General features: G+C 41.8%; 1 protein-coding gene across 1 annotated transcript in view; it reads right to left on the reverse strand.

The window, feature by feature from the left end:
• LOC311062314 (atlastin-2-like) overlaps positions 1-17,071 on the reverse strand; it is a 31,631-nt gene extending 14,560 nt beyond the window's left edge. Inside the window, exons 1-8 of the mRNA XM_084081241.1 lie at positions 17,021-17,071; positions 12,840-13,186; positions 8,314-8,445; positions 5,034-5,138; positions 4,674-4,724; positions 1,849-1,905; positions 1,063-1,155; positions 438-576 (exon numbers count right to left, since the gene is read on the reverse strand). Of these exons, the coding sequence (XP_083937367.1) occupies positions 438-576; positions 1,063-1,155; positions 1,849-1,905; positions 4,674-4,724; positions 5,034-5,138; positions 8,314-8,445; positions 12,840-13,186; positions 17,021-17,066 (970 nt within the window). The 5' untranslated portion in view covers positions 17,067-17,071. The remainder of the gene's footprint in view (positions 1-437; positions 577-1,062; positions 1,156-1,848; positions 1,906-4,673; positions 4,725-5,033; positions 5,139-8,313; positions 8,446-12,839; positions 13,187-17,020) is intronic.
• Between the last annotated feature and the right edge of the window lie 4,494 nt (positions 17,072-21,565).

Below are 21,565 nucleotides of genomic sequence, written 5' to 3' on the forward strand. Positions count from 1 at the left end.
GCTGCTTCACCATGTTTTTTATATGTCATTGTAGGCACCTCCAGCAGGTCAGCACTTGAAGACCTGAGGGGCCGGTTTGGAACATATCTCTCTAGGCAGTCATAGAGGTAGGAAGGTGCCAGACCATTTAGAGCTTTATAAACTAGTAAAATAATTTTAAAATCAATCCTAAAAACAACCGGGAGCCAGTGTAGTGAAGCTAGAACTGGAGTGATATGTTCTATCATCCTAGTTTTAGTTAGATGAGAGATGTAGATCTGCTTGTAGATCTTTTGTTACTTTTGTGTGACATAGAATGGCGACAATACGTAGATAAGATGTGTCTGCACTCTGACAGTATGTGTAATGTGTTCCTCTGGAGTGAGTGTGTAAATATAGAGGCCCTCTGCATCATCAAAGTTACATCATCACCCCTGGGTGCTCCACATGCTCTTTACCTCTCAGTCTGCCGTCAAAGTGCGGGTTGGTGGCGACCTTTAACCCCGGGTGAGGAAGCAGGAAGCAGCGGATGGAGTTGAAACACGAGTGGATGTGTTTACGTACGTTCTGCAGCTCCTCATGCTGGTTCTGTTTCACCTGACACACGCACGCGCACGCACACACACACACACACACACACACACACACACACACACACACACACACACACACACACACACACACACACACACACACACACACACACACACACACACACACACACACACACACACACACACACACACACACACACACACACGAGGACAATCCACATTGTAGAAAATATCTTAAAATAGGGCGTAGCATTGGCAGCCATGTTGTGGTGCCACAGATAGAGAACCCATTCACTTTTCCCATCAAGATTTCCTAAAATATTAATATAAACGATGTCACGCCTGAAGCCATGCAGGGTGCAGCCTCCTGGTGATTCATGACCATAAAACATTACATTCTGTGTCAACAAATATTTGATTTAAATATAATTAAATATTCAAATATTCTTTGTTCTACAATCTGTGATGTAATCTTTAATGTAATGTAATCTATAATATAATGTAACCTGTAATGTAATGTAATCTGTACCTGTAACCTCTTCTCCAGGAAGCTGGCTCCTCCCTCCAGGCCGTAAGCGTGTTCATAAGGATAACTCCAATCTCTGATCAGAAACATCAGCGTCTGTGCAGATTAATACACACATCACTGATCAATACATACATCACTGATCAATACACACATCACTGATCAATACACACATCACTGATCAATACACACATCACTGACACATCACTGGGCATGACGGACATGGGCAGCTCCATGTATGGAGATGTCTGACGCTATCTGACATCACCGTGGTGACATCAGGGGCACAGACAGCAGTATGAGGGTGGCTGGATGCCCTGGTTGGGGAGTGTCCTCAGCGACGCTCGAAGATCATCTTAACTCTCTCCAGAGTACCAGGAGATTGGCTGGCCTTACAACCCAGTTAATCACGGATTGCATATTCAGTGGCTAGCTGGCCTTACAACCCAGCTAGGCCTTCACAGTGGTTCTTGAGTCCGGTTCTAAACAACCAGACGATTATCAGTTTTATACTAAGCCTAGAACCAAGCCATCCAGGATCCTGGTGAATCATGACCATAAAACATTTGATTCTGTGAAGACATATTGTTTGAATATTTAATAATATGATTATACCCTATTTAATGAATACCCTTTGTTTTGAGGTTAAAAAAAAGAAAATCAATCAGGAATGAGACAAAAAAATAAAAAAGTATTCCTTTAAACCCCAACCAGCATCTGAATTCGGGTAGGGGGGGGGGGGGGGACGTTGACTGAACATATCCGATCTACAAGCTCAGAGTTCAGTACCTGAAATGGTTTCTCATAGACCTCCTCCATCGCCAATCTGCCATACTCTGTGAAGAGCTACACACACACACGCACACACACGCACACACACGCGCACACACACACACACACACACGCACACACACACACACACACACACACACATTACTCTGTGAAGAGCTGCAGAGAAGAACACAGTAATTATATTTTTTAAGTGATGTTTGAACACAGTCTGTAGTTAGTAGTAGCAAAAAATGTGTTTGGCAAAAATGTGCGCCATAAAAGGCTGATGTGAACATTTGGAGCATTGGAGGAGCGTTCCGGCCTGGTGAGGATATGATGTCACTTACAACTAGGGCTGTTTATGGGCACGATTATGAAGTTTTAATTGATGATTAATTGTTGCTCAAATAATAGCAATTAAACAATTTAATTGCGTTTCTGTCGCTGAACGTTATTGGAACACTATGAATAGAAATTATATTTCTGTTCTGTTTGGCCTCTAGGCTTCGTAAACTAAAGTTGCACACGGCAGATATGACACATAACGTACATATTTAATAACTTTATACTTAGAAAAACAACATGAATAGTGGAAATAGCGATGTGATGCGTTTTGAGATTATAGAACTGATATTTACACTATGTTAGATCCCGGGAGCAGTATGGGTTAGTATATATATATATATATACATATATGGAGCAGTATGGGTTAGTATATATATATATACATATATGGAGCAGTATGGGTTAGTATATATATATATATATACATATATGGAGCAGTATGGGTTAGTATATATATATATACATATATGGAGCAGTATGGGTTAGTATATATATATATATATATACATATATGGAGCAGTATGGGTTAGTATATATATATATACATATATGGAGCAGTATGGGTTAGTATATATATATATATATATATATATATGGAGCAGTATGGGTTAGTATATATATATATACATATATGGAGCAGTATGGGTTAGTATATATATATATATATATATATACATATATGGAGCAGTATGGGTTAGTATATATATATATATACATATATGGAGAAGTATGGGTTAGTATATATATATATATATATATATATATATATATATATATACATATATGGAGAAGTATGGGTTAGTATATATATATATATACATATATGGAGCAGTATGGGTTAGTATATATATATATATATATATGGAGCAGTATGGGTTAGTATATATATATATACATATATGGAGCAGTATGGGTTAGTATATATATATATACATATATGGAGCAGTATGGGTTAGTATATATATATATATACATATATGGAGCAGTATGGGTTAGTATATATATATATATATATATGGAGCAGTATGGGTTAGTATATATATATATATATATATGGAGCAGTATGGGTTAGTATATATATATATATATATATGGAGCAGTATGGGTTAGTATATATATATATACATATATGGAGCAGTATGGGTTAGTATATATATATATATATACATATATGGAGCAGTATGGGTTAGTATATATATATATACATATATGGAGCAGTATGGGTCAGCGCCCCAGGCTGTGTCTTCCGTGAGGAAGAAGCCCAACAAACCCACGGTGAGGCCTTTAGGACGGCCATTCAAGCAATCCGCAAGTGGAGCCTGCAGTACGGTACCACCACGGCCCAAGGAACCATCACGCCAGAAGGAAATGTTTGGATGGGGGCGGTGCACCTGATCTGGCGCAGTGCTCAGGTCCTGGACCTGGTGAGACGAAGGAGGAGCCCGGCCAGGAGACAACCCTGAGCCAGAGCCTCCCCTGAGTCCTGGCAGAGTAGTTCCGGAGAAGAGGACTGAGTGGTCCTGTCTTTCACTAAGAGGACTGACTGTGGGTACAGTAGCTACTGGGACGTAAGTCAGGGCTTGATTAACCCCGGCTGGGTCGCCTGGGCGAGGGTGTATGTTGTTGCGAGACCCGAAACACCCGATGACCCCAGGCTACAACACTGATGATACGTCCTCCAGGCTACAACACTGATGATACGTCCTCCAGGCTACAACACTGATGATACGTCCTCCAGGCTACAACACTGATGATACGTCCTCCAGGCTACAACACTGATGATACGTCCTCCAGGCTACAACACTGATGATACGTCCCAGTTGCATCCATGTGATGTTTTTTTTCATTTAAAGGGGCTACACCATGAATTTCATTTTTTTTTAGGTTTTTAGTATTTTTTGGGCTCCCCAGTGTCTCTTGTACCCAAAAAAATATTTGTTTTTAACATTCAGTCATTCATGCTCATTTCATGGATTTCCTGAATGGGCGTGTCTGAACAGGCCATTTCAGAATGGCTGTGCAAGTGATGTCACTTGCACAGATTTTGCATTGACGATGGCCAGACAGAATTGCTCAGTAGCTCCCCCCTGCCCAATAGGACGTTTTGGTATTGCAGCTGAAAAAGCTTGGAATGACAGACAGTCAGATTGTGAGAAAAAATATCTGGATGTTTTTTAGGCTTACAACCTGTTTAAAACGTATTAGGGGGCAATATTTATATATAATATATATTTTTTTAATTCATGGTGTAGCCCCTTTAATAGAAAATGTTTGAAAAGATATCAACATTTTTCAACAAGGAAACGATTATGCCCAAAATAATACTGTGATTATCTCAAATCATGGTGATAAGGCGATTATGTCATAATTAACTGTGACACCCCTACTTACAGCACCTTTAACAAAACTCTGAGGTAGAAATGAATACAATAACGTTACATCGAACGTAACGACTTGGCAATGCTAACGTGCTAACGTGCTAAAGGGGCGTGTCTCACCTGGAGATGTTGCAGGTCGTCTTCCTGGACATTCTGAGACAAATTGTACACCTGTGCACACACACGCACACGCACACACACACACACACACACACACACACACACACACACACAAACACACACACACAGTGTAGGGACGATATCAGTCACCAGAGTTTACCGTCACAGAACAAACGAGTGTTATTAATTAAGCATTTTACCATCACAGAACAAACAAGCGTTATTAATTAAGCATTTTACCATCACAGAACAAACGAGTGTTATTAATTAAGCATTTTACCATCACAGAACAAACGAGAGTTATTAATTAAGCATTTTACCATCACAGAACAAACGAGAGTTATTAATTAAGCATTTTACCATCACAGAACTGGTCATGGTGCTTAGAGCGAACAGCGTGGCACAATCTCTGATGGTGGACTGGCTGTCGAACGCCCCCTGTGTGTCAATCAGTAGTACTGCAACCTGAAACACACAATACAACATGCCATTACTGCCCCCTCTGTGTCAATGAGTAGTACTGCAACCTGAAACACAATACAACATGAGACAGGGGTACACATGGCTCTGCTTCCAAATTCCACCGTCTTTCGCGTTTTTTTTCTCACGCCGTTCTGTGAACCCCCCAAGGTTGGTGCCTGTGCTGCGCTGCTTTTATCCGCCAGATTGGGACGTTCACGGCATATTTTGCACCATTACGGTGCGTTCATCATCGGTGACGAGTAGGGTTGGGTACCGAAATACGGTTCCGGTACCGAACCGATAAAGAAATTGTCGGTACCGGGTACCCAAACAAAATATGTAATTTCGGTTCTGCATATCGGTTCCTAGATGCGCTAAAAGCCGTTCAAACAAAGGCGTTAGAAGTCCTACACAAACAGCACAATCTGAGCAAAAATCACAAATCCGGTAAAACACCTATGTATGGAGAAGTATAGATCAGTAGCGTCTCTCCGTATGGAAGAGTAGACACTGCTGCTTCTCTACGGGCGCACTCAGCCCAGCCTCATTCCTCCCCGCATCGCCCCCCCCCTCCCCTCACTCACCACCATCTGAACTGAAGTAGTAAGGAAAGGAATAACCTGCCCTGCAAACTTTGTAACCAAGATTTGCTGTTGTCAACTTGAAAACTAGAATCCACATGTCAGAGGGTGTAACATTAGTTGGAAAACCAGCGCTAGTTAAGAACTCGCGCAGGGCTAAATAATTAACACCAGCTGTGAACGCTTCTGTTTGATTGTGTGTGTGTGTGTGTGTGTGTCTGTGTGTGTGTGTGTGTGTGTGTGTGTGTGTGTGTGTGTGTGTGTGTGTGTGTGTGTGTGTGTGTGTGTGTGTGTGTGTGTGTGTGTTGTGTGAAACTGAAAGTGACTTCTTCAAAAGGAAGGAATGGCAGACCTAATATTATTAATGCATTTTGGCTGTGTGTGCAATAATGCAAATGCAGACATTATAATGCCTTTTGCTAGGCTATTCAATATTTGTTTTAATTTCTTGAATATGGCAGGGTAATGTTTTGAGGCATATTGTATTTTATTACTATACAATAGTAAATCAATAATTCTACACAATAAATACATTTTTTTTTAAATAACTGATCTCAATATGGACCCATTATAGTTATGATAAGTTTTGCCATAATCATGTAGCTCTACAACAGAGGCACAGCCATGGCAGCAATGGTACAAAAAACGTAAAAAAAAATGTATATATATTTTTTTTTAATTAATAATTTCCGGCTATTCGGTTTCGGCCAAGTGTTTCCTGTATTCGGTATTCGTTTCGACCAAGAATTTTCCATTCGGTGCATCTCTATTAAATAAACATTTGACCTCTTATTTTTTTACCATTTTGGAACCGAAATATGGAACCGATAGGAACCGGATCCGATAAGCAGAACCGGAACCGGAACCGGACTCGTAAAAATCCTAACGATACCCATCCCTAGTGACGAGTGCCTCTAACAGCCGCTGCTGGCTGCGTGTACGCAGCGAGGCAATGCGAGGCGATGCGAGGCGATGCGACACTCACACAATCACGTGCAGCATGCGTCCCCTCCCCCTGCGCCTAATGGCTGTACATGGGGCCGACGCGTACTTTAGCGTGATTGTGGCTTCAGGAAGTAAATTCCTAGCCTCGATCTCCAGGCTTTTATTTTTTAGTTTTGCTAAAAAATAAAAGCTTGGAAATTCCTGTCCCAGCTGTTGGTAAGCAAAAGCGCCTCGCGTCGTCTGATGTGCCGCGCATTATTTATTTTGGGTGCGCATGCGCACCTGTTATGTGCACCCCTGCATATGTACAGTAGGTGTATATGGAACTATACAGGACTTGGGAAGCACCATAGCGGGCGGGGCTTCCTCGCCACTGGGCGGGGCTTTCGCCCTACTGGACTTGGGAAGGCCATTTGGTGGGGGCGTGGTCACATTCTAATACAGCCCCAAAACCCCATTCCAGCAGCTGCCTCGGTAGCGTGCCTATTGAACCGCCAACCCCAACCCTCCTGGGATCGAATCCCGCTGCCGCCACTATTTTTCCAACAACCGCAGACAATTTTTTTCCACCGATAAAGTATAGTGTTGGACGGCGAACGGAGGCGTGCCGTCCCAGGCTACGAGAGGCACCCCCGAGCGAGCTAAAGCCAGCGAGTCGCCGTGCCGAACGTTGTGAAAGCAACGTAGCTTTTTCAGAAAACCGTTTGGATTTAGAAGACATTCGTGGAGTCGGCCTCAGGTCTTGTGATGGTTAACACATCACCCGCCAAGGTATTAAACATGGTTTGTTCTCCCCTTGCCAGCGTAACTACCTTCATCCCATGAATTTTGAAACGCTGTGGAGGCGACATTGTGTTCCAATAAAATAAAAAAGGCGTAGGGAAGGGGTAAGAGGAGGGATCTGTGTGTTCAGACGAACCACAACGTTCCGACCGTGATCCGCCATGTTGGGGCTGTGGCTCGCTGAAAACAGTGGCTTCAATGCAAAAAACAGCAGCTGAGCTGTTTTTCTGAAAATCCCATAGTCAGGGCGGGCGGAAGTGAGGTTTTTTGGAATGATGTCACATCCACATACTTCTTCTCTGAGTGACATGGATCATCACAGAGCTGTGTTACGGTGCCTAAAACAGCGTGCCTCATTTTTTTATAGAACGACTTTATGCGCGATTGGCAGGAAATGAGTTGTTAAATCATGTTTTGGGGTGATTTGCCCCGGCTGCCACTCAAAGTTTTTTGAGTGGCAGCAACATTTTAACTCTATTCTTTGCTTCATGGGGGGTCCATGGAACAACATATTGTGAGATGGGGGTCGGCGGTCAAATAGATATAACTTTGGGGGTCCTTGACATGAAAACGTTTGGGCACCACTGATGCTTTGTCAGAAAACTGTTTGGATTTAGAAGACATTAAATCGGCCTCAGGTCTTAATGGGTTAATTATATACTTGGTACAGTAAAACAGGAAGTGTTTCCACGGAGACAGTAAAACAGGAAGTGTTTCCACGGAGACAGTAAAACAGGAAGTGTTTCCACGGAGACAGTAAAACAGGAAGTGTTTCCACGGAGACAGTAAAACAGGAAGTGTTTCCACGGAGACAGTAAATCAGGAAGTGTTTCCACGGAGACAGTAAAACAGGAAGTGTGACCTCTGACCTTGGTGCTGTCGGGTTTCTCCACCACAAACACGTGGCTCCAGGCCATGATGCCGGTGGTCTCCCTCTCACATCCCCCCCGCCACGTGAAGCCTGTCAGTGGCTCGCCGTCGCCCCCTAGCCACCAGGAGGACTGAAAACACACACACACGCACGCGCGCGCACGCACGCTGAAAACACACACACACGCACGCGCGCGCACGCACGCACGCACGCACGCACGCACGCACGCACGCACGCACGCACGCACGCACGCACGCACGCACACACACACACACACACACACACACACACACACACACACACACACACACACACACACACACACACACACACAGGGTTAGATGTGTGAAAATTTCAAACAGAGGAGGCAACAAGTTCTGAAACATTTAAGCAGTGGTGGAAGTACTCAGATATTTTACTTAAGTAAAAGTAGCAATACCACAATATAAAAATACTCTGTTACAAGTAAAAGGCCTGTGTTCAAAATGTTACTTGAGTAAAAGTACAAAAGTATTGGCATGAAAATGTACTTAAAGTACCAAAAGTAAAAGTACTAAAATGTTTGAAAATAACAGATCTACAAGCTCACAACGCGTCACATTGCGACGCGTTGGTGTGTAGCTTGGTAGCACATTAGTTGTGTAGCTTGCTAATCAAATCAACAATCCATCCAATCAAGGGTCCATGTTGGACCGCTGATGGTCACCTGACCAGATGTTGATAGTGAATCACATTTTGATAGCTTTTCTAAGTTCTCAAAGCTGTTTACAGTGAATGGTTCATTCATTCATACATACGGGTGATGAAGCGGCTCACCTCCCACATTCACACACAAAGCTATATAGTGCTATTCACACACAACCCACTCATTGGAGGCAACGCAGGGTTCAGTGCAGAGGTGATGATGCAACTTTGATGATGTGGAGGGCCACTATATTTACACACTCACTCCAGAGGAACACATTACATATACTGTACAGAAACCTCTTATCTCTGTATTTTAACCTTTTTCGTCAATTATTGCCGTACTTCTCCATTCTATGTCACACAAAAATTGCAAGCTTGTAGATCTGCTATTTTTGCAATTTTTGGATTCAGATTTTTTTTTGCTATTTTTTAATTGGAATCCTGAAAAGTATTTTTTTTTAACTTAATTTCATGTTATTCTTATGTTAACTTTATGAACTTAAATACAAATACATTGGACATATAAAAGACAATAGAATGTTAGTACTAGTCATTAAGCTACTAATACAGACTGAAGTAATTAAAGCGGGTCATGTTTGCATGTTTGGAATTGTAACAGCTGAAATCAATAATATATCACTATTCTGATATTAACCTGCGGGCCTCATTAAAGGGATTCTAGGCAACTTCAGAGATAAAAAAAAAAAAGAAAAACTGTTGTCAAACACCGCCCCTCCACTTCTGAACGGGCCATGCCGAAAATAGGTTGCTTTATTCGGATACAATGCGTGTCACTGCCCGCCCCTGCCGGTTCTCTGAATTTTTACTTTTAAATATGCTCTGTCATGATTAATTGACCACATATATGAGGTTAAACAACTAAATTCTATCGAAACAATATCTTAAAAGTAAATTCCGTGCCTCAAAAAAGTTTGAGAGCGTTTTAAAGTTTTAAAACCGAAGCAAAAAATAGCGCATAGACAAGATGGCTGCCGCTCGTTTTTTGCTCGGGTGCACTCAGGCTGGACTCGGTTCCATTCGGTTTCACTTGAACTCGCCACCTGATTGACCAACCTTCGCTGTCAATCACAGAACATTGAGCGAGGACGCTGATAGGACAGTTCACACGGACGCGCACATGCGTGCGTTTCATTTACGTCCCGGACAGAGCCGGATACCCGGATGTCAAAACATAAATAGTAGGAAAATACGGATTTCAGAAAGAGGACTGTGTTTCAATGCAGGAAAACACCCCAGCATCATTATATAGTCGCTGATAGAGGGGGAAAAAATCAAAATATATATATATAAATATTTTTAAATTTAGGCTTAAAGTTACCTAGAATCCCTTTAAGTGAAGGTGGGGGCCGCATGTGGCCCCCGGACCGCCAGTTGACCATGTATGGTTCAGTGTCTTGCCCAAGGACACTTCCACATGAGGAGCCGGGATTCGAACCGCCGACCCACCGATCATTGGACGACCTGCTCTACCTCCTGAGCCACAACCGCCAATGCCATACTAAACAATAAACAATAAATCTCTTGTAGTGTGCGTGTGCTGTGTGTGTGTGTGTGTGTGTGTGTGTGTGTGTGTGTGTGTGTGTGTGTGTGTGTGTGCGTGCGTGCGTGTGGTAATGTGAGTGAAGGATTAGATCTCCAAATCCTCTTTACTGCTCAGTTGAACACATGACTGACATTCCTTGATGATGAAACACGTACAGGTCCTTTATTCAACCTAAACCCTTATGCTGTGTTCACACAGCAGATTAAAACATACAAGTTACCATTCATTTACAGTGCAAACCAGAGACATGAAGACACAAAGATACATCCTACGTGTGTAGCTGTAGCTCTATAGCGACAAAGATACAAATTGGAGTTGAGCTGGGTTCAACTTCCAGATACAAAGATACAACTGTAGCTCTGATGTCCCGCACGTTTAATGGAGTCAGCGACCACGTTGAGCAACACACATACAAAGCAACACAGCGACAAAGATGCTGAGTATCTTTGTATCTTTTAATCTGCCCGTGTGAACGCACTATTATGCTGCGTTCACACTGGAAGATACAACGCTACAGGCTACCATTCATTTCCAGTGGAAGCCACAGCCACTCAAAATGAAAGCAGCCCAGCATAGAGGCAGCTCTACACCCAAACCCATTTAGAGAGACTCAGCGCTGGAAAGCCTCTGCTGCAGACAGCGCCGTTACGTCTGGTCGGGACCTCTATCGCATTGGTTCTCAAAGTGGGGTCCGGGGACCCCCAGGGGTACTTGAGGGGGTTCCAGGGGGTCCCCAGCTAAATGATGGATAGACGGGGGGCAGAAAAAAAAGGACGCTCTGCTTCTAAATTCCGCCGATTTTCGCCGTTTTTTTTTTTCTCACGCTGTTAGACAAAGCCCCCAAGGTTGGTGCCCTGTGCTGCTGCGCTGTTTTTATCCGCCAGATTGGGACGTTCACGGCATATTTTGCACCATTACGGTGCGTTCATCATCGGTGACGAGTGCCTCTAACAGCCGCTGCTGGCTGCGTGCACGCAGCGAGGCAATGCGAGGCGATGCGAGGCGACGCGAGTCATATCTCTACCCCTGTGCCTAATGGCTGTACATGGGGCCGACCGACGGGTGCTTTAGAGTGATTGTGTGAGTGTGGCTTCAGGAAGTAAATTCCTAGCCTCGATCTCCAGGCTTTTATTTTTTAGTTTTGCTAAAAAATAAAAGCTTGGAAATTCCTGTCCCAGCTGTTGGTGCGCAAAAGCGCCTCGCGTCGCCTGATGTGGTGCGCATTTTTTATTTTTGGTGCGCATGCGCACCTGTTATGTGCACCCCTGCTTATGGGTCTGTAACTCTGAGAGTGTACAAATGGAACCAAATGGACCCTAACGGGTCCATTTGGTTCCCATTAAATGGGGGTCCGTAGCCCTAATGCATGTCAAACTGGAGGTCCTTAAAATGTATCTTTTCAAATGGGGGTCCGCGGGCTAATAAGTGTCCATTTGGGGGTCCTTGACATGAAAAAGTTTGAGAACCACTGCTCTATCGACCCAACGATGACAAACCCAACTTGCTCGGTCGGTCCCGACTAGACTAGAGCCCGTCGTTAGCCCTGTGCTGGTGGAGAATGCTACGTGTGTGTTCTGTTTTGATGAGAGTGAAAAAGCCCCGCTGCTGCCAGATTCTGTGAGCAAAACAAGTGTCCAGGTCTAGAAACAAGCCCCGAAAGAAGCGACCAGTTTCATCACTTGAGCCTTATTATATCAGCTATTTTCAAAAATAATCTTGAAAGCCCAAATAAGCAACAACACTTCAGAAACAAGCCCAGACATAAGCAACCCACAACTATGAATATTTACAAGCGACTTTACAGGAAAACAAGCCCAAAGTCACTTATAATAAGCAGACCTGGCAACACTGGCAGGATCTCGCAGGCCAACCTGCCAGCTCTGCCAACAGGAGCAGACAGACAGACAGGAAGCAGACAGCCAGACAGGAAGCAGACAGACAGGTACCTGGTTGTACATGTAGCGTAGCATAAAGTCCAACAGGAAGCAGACAGACAGACAGGAAGCAGACAGACAGGTACCTGGTTGTACATGTAGCGTAGCATAAAGTCCAACAGGAAGCAGACAGACAGACAGACAGGAAGCAGACAGACAGGTACCTGGTTGTACATGTAGCGTAGCATAAAGTCCAACAGGAAGCAGACAGACAGACAGACAGGAAGCAGACAGACAGGTACCTGGTTGTACATGTAGCGTAGCATAAAGTCCAACAGGAAGCAGACAGACAGACAGACAGGAAGCAGACAGACAGACAGGAAGCAGACAGACAGGTACCTGGTTGTACATGTAGCGTAGCATAAAGTCCAACAGGAAGCTCTTTCCTTTGCGGAACGCTCCGGCCACCGCCACCACGACCACGCCCAGGTCTCTGATGTCATCGCGCAGTAGGAGGAGCTCCAGGGCCTCCTCGTCCAATGAGAAGGCGTGCTGGTCCTCGTGCGCCACCACGATCTGCACCGGACGGCCCGCCTCTAGCTCCTCCTCCTCCTCCTCATCATCATCGTCAAGCTCCTCCTCCTCGTCATCAAACTCCTCCTCCTCCTCCTCAAGCTCCGCCTCCAGCAGCAGAGCTCCCGGACTCTTAGTCTTGGAGGCCGCCGGGGTTTGGAGCCGCCGTCCTCCTGTGAGGAGAAAGCAGCAGAAGAAGAGTCTATCAGAATAGATCTACAAGCTCACTTTGGCTATTCAAAAATAGCAGATCTACAAGTTCATAGCGCGGCACCGAGTGCCGCGCTATGAACTTGTAGATCTGCTATTTTTTGAAAAATCGTGAAAATGTGTGCAAATCTTTGAATGTATATTTTTATATACGTATAGTGGCCTAAACTAGATGTGAGGGCCACGTGGTCTAACTCTAGATGTGAGGGCCACGTAGTCTAACTCTAGATGTGAGGGCCACGTGGTCTAACTCTAGATGTGAGGGCCACGTGGTCTAACTCTAGATGTGAGGGCCACGTAGTCTAACTCTAGATGTGAGGGCCACGTAGTGACCTAAACTCTAGATGTGAGGGCCATGTAGTGGCCTGAACTCTAGATGTGAGGGCCACGTGGTCTAACTCTAGATGTGAGGGCCACGTAGTGGCCTGAACTCTAGATGTGAGGGCCACGTGGTCTAACTCTAGATGTGAGGGCCACGTAGTGACCTAAACTCTAGATGTGAGGGCCACGTGGTCTAACTCTAGATGTGAGGGCCACGTAGTGGCCTGAACTCTAGATGTGAGGGCCACGTGGTCTAACTCTAGATGTGAGGGCCACGTAGTCTAACTCTAGATGTGAGGGCCACGTGGTCTAACTCTAGATGTGAGGGCCACGTAGTCTAACTCTAGATGTGAGGGCCACGTAGTCTAACTCTAGATGTGAGGGCCACGTGGTCTAACTCTAGATGTGAGGGCCACGTGGTCTAACTCTAGATGTGAGGGCCACGTAGTCTAACTCTAGATGTGAGGGCCACGTAGTCTAACTCTAGATGTGAGGGCCACGTAGTCTAACTCTAGATGTGAGGGCCACGTAGTGACCTAAACTCTAGATGTGAGGGCCACGTAGTCTAACTCTAGATGTGAGGGCCACGTGGTCTAACTCTAGATGTGAGGGCCACGTGGTCTAACTCTAGATGTGACACAACTACAAGTTGTGTCACATATCTACAACTACAAGTTGTAGGTCTGCCATTAGTTTATTTTTTTCTAAACCTTGTTGAATCTCACCCCTGACTATTCACAATTAAAAAAACTAGATAGATAGATGCTATATGTGTCCCAAGCAGCCATCAGGACACACAAATCACAACACATAAATACACAATACAGAGACATATCACACCACACAATACATTGATAAAACTACACAGCTCCTCTCTTACAGAGAGAACAATAGAATAGAGCAGTCATATTCCATAAGCATCACATTACACATGTTAACACACAACTAGCAAACCCAGAGAAAAACATGAAGTCAAAACTAAATACAAATCACAATAGAAATGTAGCCTTGAACCACTGTTGCCAAGTCTGCTTATTATAAGTAATTTTGCGGTTGTTTTTTCTGTAAAGTTGCTAGTAAATATTGGTTTGTGGGCTGTGTTTTTTTTTTTTTGGGGGGGGGGGGGGGGGGGCAGGGGGGGCTTGTTTCTAAAGTTTAGTTGCTTATTTGTATTAACATGTTTGAGAACCACTGATTTAAACAACATTAGGAAGCAAGGACCCCCAAATGAATATGTATTTGTAAGCGGACCCCCATCTGAAAATATTTTGTGCCAGGATTCGTGTTTATTTATGTTTGCTTTTAATTGTGTTTATTTATAGGATATTTTGTACAAGAGTTGTGTTTGAAAAACATTCCCCATTTTTCACATTCTATTTCAAAATGTGTTGCAAATGGCAGAGCTACAAGTTCACAACGCGTGATTTTTGTTGTTGTACAAAATAGCAGATCTACAAGCTCACAACGCGTCGTTGAGACGTCAAGTCATGTATGACGGGAGAGTTCAGCCATCTCCATATTTGGGTTAGAAGACAGACACAGACACACACACGGACACACACGGACGTGTACGGACACACACACAGACAGACAGACACCCACACACACACACACACACACAGACATACACACAGACACACACACACACACACACACACACACACACACACACACACACACACACACACACACACACACACACACACACACACACACACACACACACACACACACACACACAGACACACACACACACACAGACACACACACACAGACACACACCACTAGTGACATTTCTGGGGCAAACATATCGCAACGCATCCACGGGCTTGTAGATCGGATATTCTCGGTCAAGACAAGTAGTGAGAGGGGGAAAGAAATGGTTGTACATCACTTTAACCACCCTGGGCAAGACCTGGGATGTTGGTTGTCTAGGAAGTTGACAACCGGAAATGGTTGCATTTGGCGGAAGTACAGCCCAAGGAAATGACGTTGATGCTTTACAAATCTGTTAACATTCTCCGTGAATGAAACGAGTGTTGTGATTGGTCAAAAAATATCGTTTCCGGGGGAAACCGAAATCTGTCCACTCAGGACTTCCTAGACACTCGCTGCTTTAGGTCGTGACCAGGCTCTTCATTTCGCAGATGAGTGAGACTGGGACCGAGGTTACATACATATAGGTTTAAAGTGGTTAAAGGGATATTTCACTCAAGTTTAACCATGTTAGATTCATTTAAAATACCCGTCTCTGCTTCTGGTGATATTGAAGGGACCAGGTTTTGTTTTTATACTTTTTTCTTATCTTTCATTTATTTATTTTCTTACGGAAATGAAACAGGACTTCAGTCTAGTTGGGAGAGTTCGGCAATCTCCATATATGGGCATAAAGCACAGACAAACACCACTATTGACATTTCACAACGCGTTATGAGCTTGTAGATCAGATATTTTCAAATAGCCAACGTACACGACGTTTAAGAGGTTGATTTATGTTCTGTAATAATAATCTAATTATGCAAAGTAACTAATAACTAAAACTGTCAAATAAATGTAGTGAAATAAAAAAGTACAATATTTGTCTATGAGATGCAGAGGAGTAAAAGTATAAATATATATATATTTTTAAATGGACATACTGTAGTGAAGTAAAAGTACCTACACATTGTACTCAATACAGTACTTTAAGTAGGATAAATGTAGCTTACCCTCTTATAAATAATCAGGTTTAATCAGCCTTATATCTGCCTAGCAGCAGCTAGATCATTTTAATAAACCAATCATAGTTTTGGTCAAATTCTCCAGTTCCATTGACACAGCCTTGACACAGCTCATGTTTATTCATTATTAAATATTATAAATAATATGTTGTAGCAGGGTACACAACACACAGGATTATGAATAATAATAATAATAATATTGATAATAATAATAATAATAATATAAGTAATAATAATATATTTATAATATAATAATGACAATAATAATATTATGGCATAATAATAATTAATATTATAAATAATAATATATTGTAGCAGGGTGCAAAACACACAGGATTCCATCATTTAGCTCACTGGTGACACACCGACACGGGTGACCCGTGGAATGCTGCGCCTCCAGGGGGAGCATTAAACCAAGTTTTAAACGGAATAAACGGCTATTTTTCTTCTTTTTTAACGGCTCTTAAATCAGATTATTTAATTTATCAGAGTGTGTTTTAAACAGTTCTGTGACCCACCGAAACGTGTCACCGTCAGAGTGTCAGAACATAGAAAAACGAATGGCGCGACTCGATTTGACGGGTCACCGGTTTCGGTGTAGCGCGGCAGCTTACACTCATCACACACAACGTTACACAGCATTCGGTGACCGCCTGGAAAAACGAGGCTCCGGCTTGCATGTCGTAAACATGATTATAAATGACGATTTAAAGACGTCAAAGGAGACGTCAGTGACGTCATGTGTGTGTGTTTTACCGTCATTTAGGAGACGATGCTTCAGCCTGCTCTCCTCCGCCGCCATCTTGACCTGGCTGCTGAGTGACGTCACGCAGACGCTGGAGACAAAGTCAAGCATCCCATACAGTCCTCCTGAAACATGACTGTCACACAGAGACAGTCATGGAACCACTGGTTCCTGGTTTAAGATTCTTTTACATTTACAACCCTTACATCTACATAAATGTTCACATTTCTAATATAAAGTACTGGACCCAAGCCATGGATGTAACACGTTGAAACGCTTGGGTTTAAGTACCCGTATCTTCTGTATTGTTCAATAAAAAGTATTTTAATCCAATCGGCGGCCATTTTATATTATTTTTTTGTAATGTATCAGAGTGCAATACACATCCCAACCAATAGTGTCGCTATGTTAAAAGAATCGGAGAGAATTGGGAAGAAATGGCTGGCAATCAGATTAAAAAGCTTTTTATTGAACAATAGAGAATATACAGGTACTTAGACCGGTTGCGGCTCAACTTGTAACATTTGTGGCGTAAGGGTCAGTACTTTATATTTGAAATGTGAACGTTTATGTAGATGTACTGGTTATGAATGTAAATTATTCTCAAACTAAGAACAAGTGGTTCCATGACGCTTGTGACAGACGAGCGTCATATGTGAACCATGGCTAAAAAAAAGTACTCAAATGTTTTACATTACAAGCAGTGGTGTAAAGTAACTAAGTTACATCTACGCAAGTATTGTACTTAAGTACAATACACGTCGCACAGCGACGCGTTGTGAGCTTGTAGATCTGCTATTTTCAAATAGCCATGCATGGCTGAAGTGGTTAATATACGTTTCACAAAGTGACTTAAGTTTTCAAATAATTGTAGTGGAGTAAAAGTACAATATTTGCCTCTCAGATGTAGTGGAGTAGAAGTAAAAGTATTAGAAATTGGAAATACTCAAGTAAAGTAGAAATACCTCAAAATTAGGTATAGGACTCTATGTAAATATGTTTTTTTTTACCATGTAAGACTCATTGAAACACTCACACTAGTATTGGTGTCTCTGAAAGAAACTTTATTTATTATTTCATGCAAAGCAAGCAGCTCAAAGTGATTTACATAAAATGCATAAAAACAGATTAAACTATATTAAACAATGACAATGATTAAAGGAGTAGTTCACCCCAAAATCCCCCCCATCAATGACTCATCCCATGAAACCTTGTATTCATGGAGATGTTGGACATTTTATTCCTGATCTAATATTGTAACATTTGATGAATTAAAGTGAACAGGAGGTCAAACTTGACAACAGCATCACTGTGTTAGAAAGACTTTTCTCTTTTAAATGGAGACACATTTGTAAGGAACATGTATTTATGGGGGTTATGAAAAATGGGTCAACCCAACAGGTATCTACCCCAGGAGGTACCTCCTGGGGTAGATACCCGTTGGGTTGCACCCATGAAGAATGGTTCAATCCAAACACAAGCCCAGGAAGCTGAAATCAGCATCAACAGCAGAATAATCAGGTTGATATTGTTCATGGGATCAACCCACATCCTCAGCTGTGATGCTCCTCCCACAGATACATGTTCTTTACAAATGAAGAGAAATAAACACACTTTACAACAATATGAAGGTTATTGTCAAGAAACATTGTTACTATAGAGAAATAAACACACTTTACAACAATATGAAGGTTATTGTCAAGAAACATTGTTACTATAGAGAAATAAACACACTTTATAGACCCTCCAGAAAAATGCGATTATGCTATCGCAGAATTTACCGCATAATCAGCAAAATGGCACATAATTATGCAGGGGTAACGTTTTTTCAAAAAGGCCGCATCGCATCGCATGATATGCGCATCGCATGATATGTGCATCACATGATAGGCACTTCGCATCGCATATTTCCGGATGATTCGCAACTTTTCACATTTTTCGCAACTTTTCGCATATTGCCGCATATTCCGCAACTTTCCGCAATTTCATCGCAAAATCAAGAGTTTTATCCCGCATTTTTTTTGAAGGGTCTAACTTTACAACAATATAAAGGTTATTGTCAAGAAACATTGTTACTATAGGGCATAGCAGTGGCGGCCATTTTCTGGTTCCATCACTCCAGACCACATTCATTTTTCCCATAGAGATTTCCAAAAATATTTATATCAATTATTTTCAGCCTAGAATCAAACCATCCAGGATCCTGCTGAATCATGACTATACAACATTTGGGGAAAAAAAAAAAATGAATGTGGTCTGGAGCGATGGAACTAGAAAATGTCCACCACTGCTATGCCCTATAGAGAAACCATCTACCAAACACTTTTTTATGATATTTTGTATCACGATTGATTGATTAATTGGCAGTTTGAAACAGTACAGCACAAAGTATGAATCATCAGGTCAGACGATAGGCTACATATTGTTGTTGTCAGGCAGAAACCTTGTTTCTACAAAGTTCTACTTTTCATACAAGAGTGTCACTCACAGGTAGTGAACATAGCAGATCTACAAGCTCACAACGCCTCGCACCGCGAGGCGTTGTGAGCTTGTAGATCTGCTATGTTCACTATTTATGACAATCGTCGTTCCGTTTCCTGAGAAGTAACGTTTTTAGACGTAGGAGGTTTCTCCGCACGACTTCAACAAAATGATCAACAACAACGCTAAAAGCAACGATACATGTATTTACAGAAGTGAGTTGTTTGACTGTCTGTCAATGTATCTATAAGTCACATTATAATGTATCTATAAGTCACATTATAATGTATCTATAAGTCACATTATAATGTATCTATAAGTCACATTATAATGTATCTATAAGTCACATTATAATGTATCTATAAGTCACATTATAATGTATCTATAAGTCACATTATAATGTATCTATAAGTCACATTATAATGTATCTATAAGTCACATTATAATGTATCTATAAGTCACATTATAATGTATCTATAAGACACATTATAATGTATCTATAAGTCACATTATAATGTATCTATAAGTCACATTATAATGTATCTATAAGTCACATTATAATGTATCTATAAGACACATTATAATGTATCTATAAGACACATTATAATGTATCTATAAGTCACATTATAATGTATCTATAAGACACATTATAATGTATCTATAAGACACATTATAATGTATCTATAAGTCACATTATAATGTATCTATAAGTCACATTATAATGTGAGTACAGTCATGATTCTTTTGATACACATCACTGATCTACAAGCCTACAACGTGTCACAATGTGACACCTTGTGAGCTTGTAGATCGGCTATTTTCACAACCACTTACGTTTTTTTTAACTCATAGATCCAGATTTAAAAAAATGTATGAAATTCTTTTGAAAGAAGGTTTTCATTTCAATTTCATTTTGTGTCGATTTGTATTAAGATTTAGTTTAATCTTTTGATTTGAAATCATAACAATATTGTAAAAGGATATTCACTCCTGACCCATGAAAATGGATCTGCGACCTATAGCTGATCTACAAGCTCACAACACGTTGAAACACAACGCTTTGTGAGCTTGTAGATCGGTTATTGTCACTACTAAAGTTTTTTTATTTTATTTAAGAATTCAGATTATTTTTGTTACGTATGAAATAGTTTGATATTCATTTATTTTATGAAAAATATTATATATAAATTAATGTATTTGGCCAGGGACCCCCATCTGTAAATGTTTTGTGCCAGGGACCCCCATTTGTAAATGTTTTGTGCCAGGGACCCCTATCTGTAAATGTTTTGTGCCAGGGACCCCCATTTGTAAATGTTTTGTGCCAGGGACCCCCATCTGTAAATGTTTTGTGCCAGGGACCCCCATCTGTAAATGGTTTGTGCCAGGGACCCCCATCTGTAAATGTTTTGTGTCAGGGACCCCCATCTGTAAATGTTTTGTTCCAGGGACCCCCATCTGTAAATGTTTTGTGCCAGGGACCCCCATCTGTAAATGGTTTGTGCCAGGGACCCCCCAGAAGAGAAGATTTGTATAAAAAAGAAATGTCATAATACTTTCAAGATTAAAACAAAAATAGCAGATGTACAAGCTCACAGCGCAGCACAAAGTGACCAGGTGTGTGAGCTTGTAGATCTGCTATGTTTGAATGGCCAACATTATAAAATATGGATAAAGTGACTAAAATGATTGCGATGCTGTATTAACCCATTAAGACCAGGAACGCTTACTGTGTTTAGCTCTAACCATTATTCTATACTTTGGGCTATTCAAAAATAGCAGATCTACAAGCTGGTAGCGCGGCACCGAGTGCCACGCTACAGAGCTTGTAGATCTGCTATTTTTGAATAGCAAAATAAATCTATGAAAGCTATATCCATTATTGTATACTTTGGGCTATTCAAAAATAGCAGATCTACAAGCTCGTACCGCGGCCGCGCTACAAGCTTTTAGATCAGCTATTTTTGAAAAACCTTGAAAATGTGTTCAAACTTTGAATGTATATATATTTTTAAAGAGAACATTTGTAACTCTGATCTGTGCTTCTGGGGGTCCCTGGAACAAAACATGTTGAGATG

The sequence above is a fragment of the Gymnoscopelus microlampas genome (assembly GCF_963454915.1).
Source record: "Gymnoscopelus microlampas genome assembly, chromosome: 2".
Taxonomy (NCBI): Eukaryota; Metazoa; Chordata; class Actinopteri; order Myctophiformes; family Myctophidae; genus Gymnoscopelus; species Gymnoscopelus microlampas.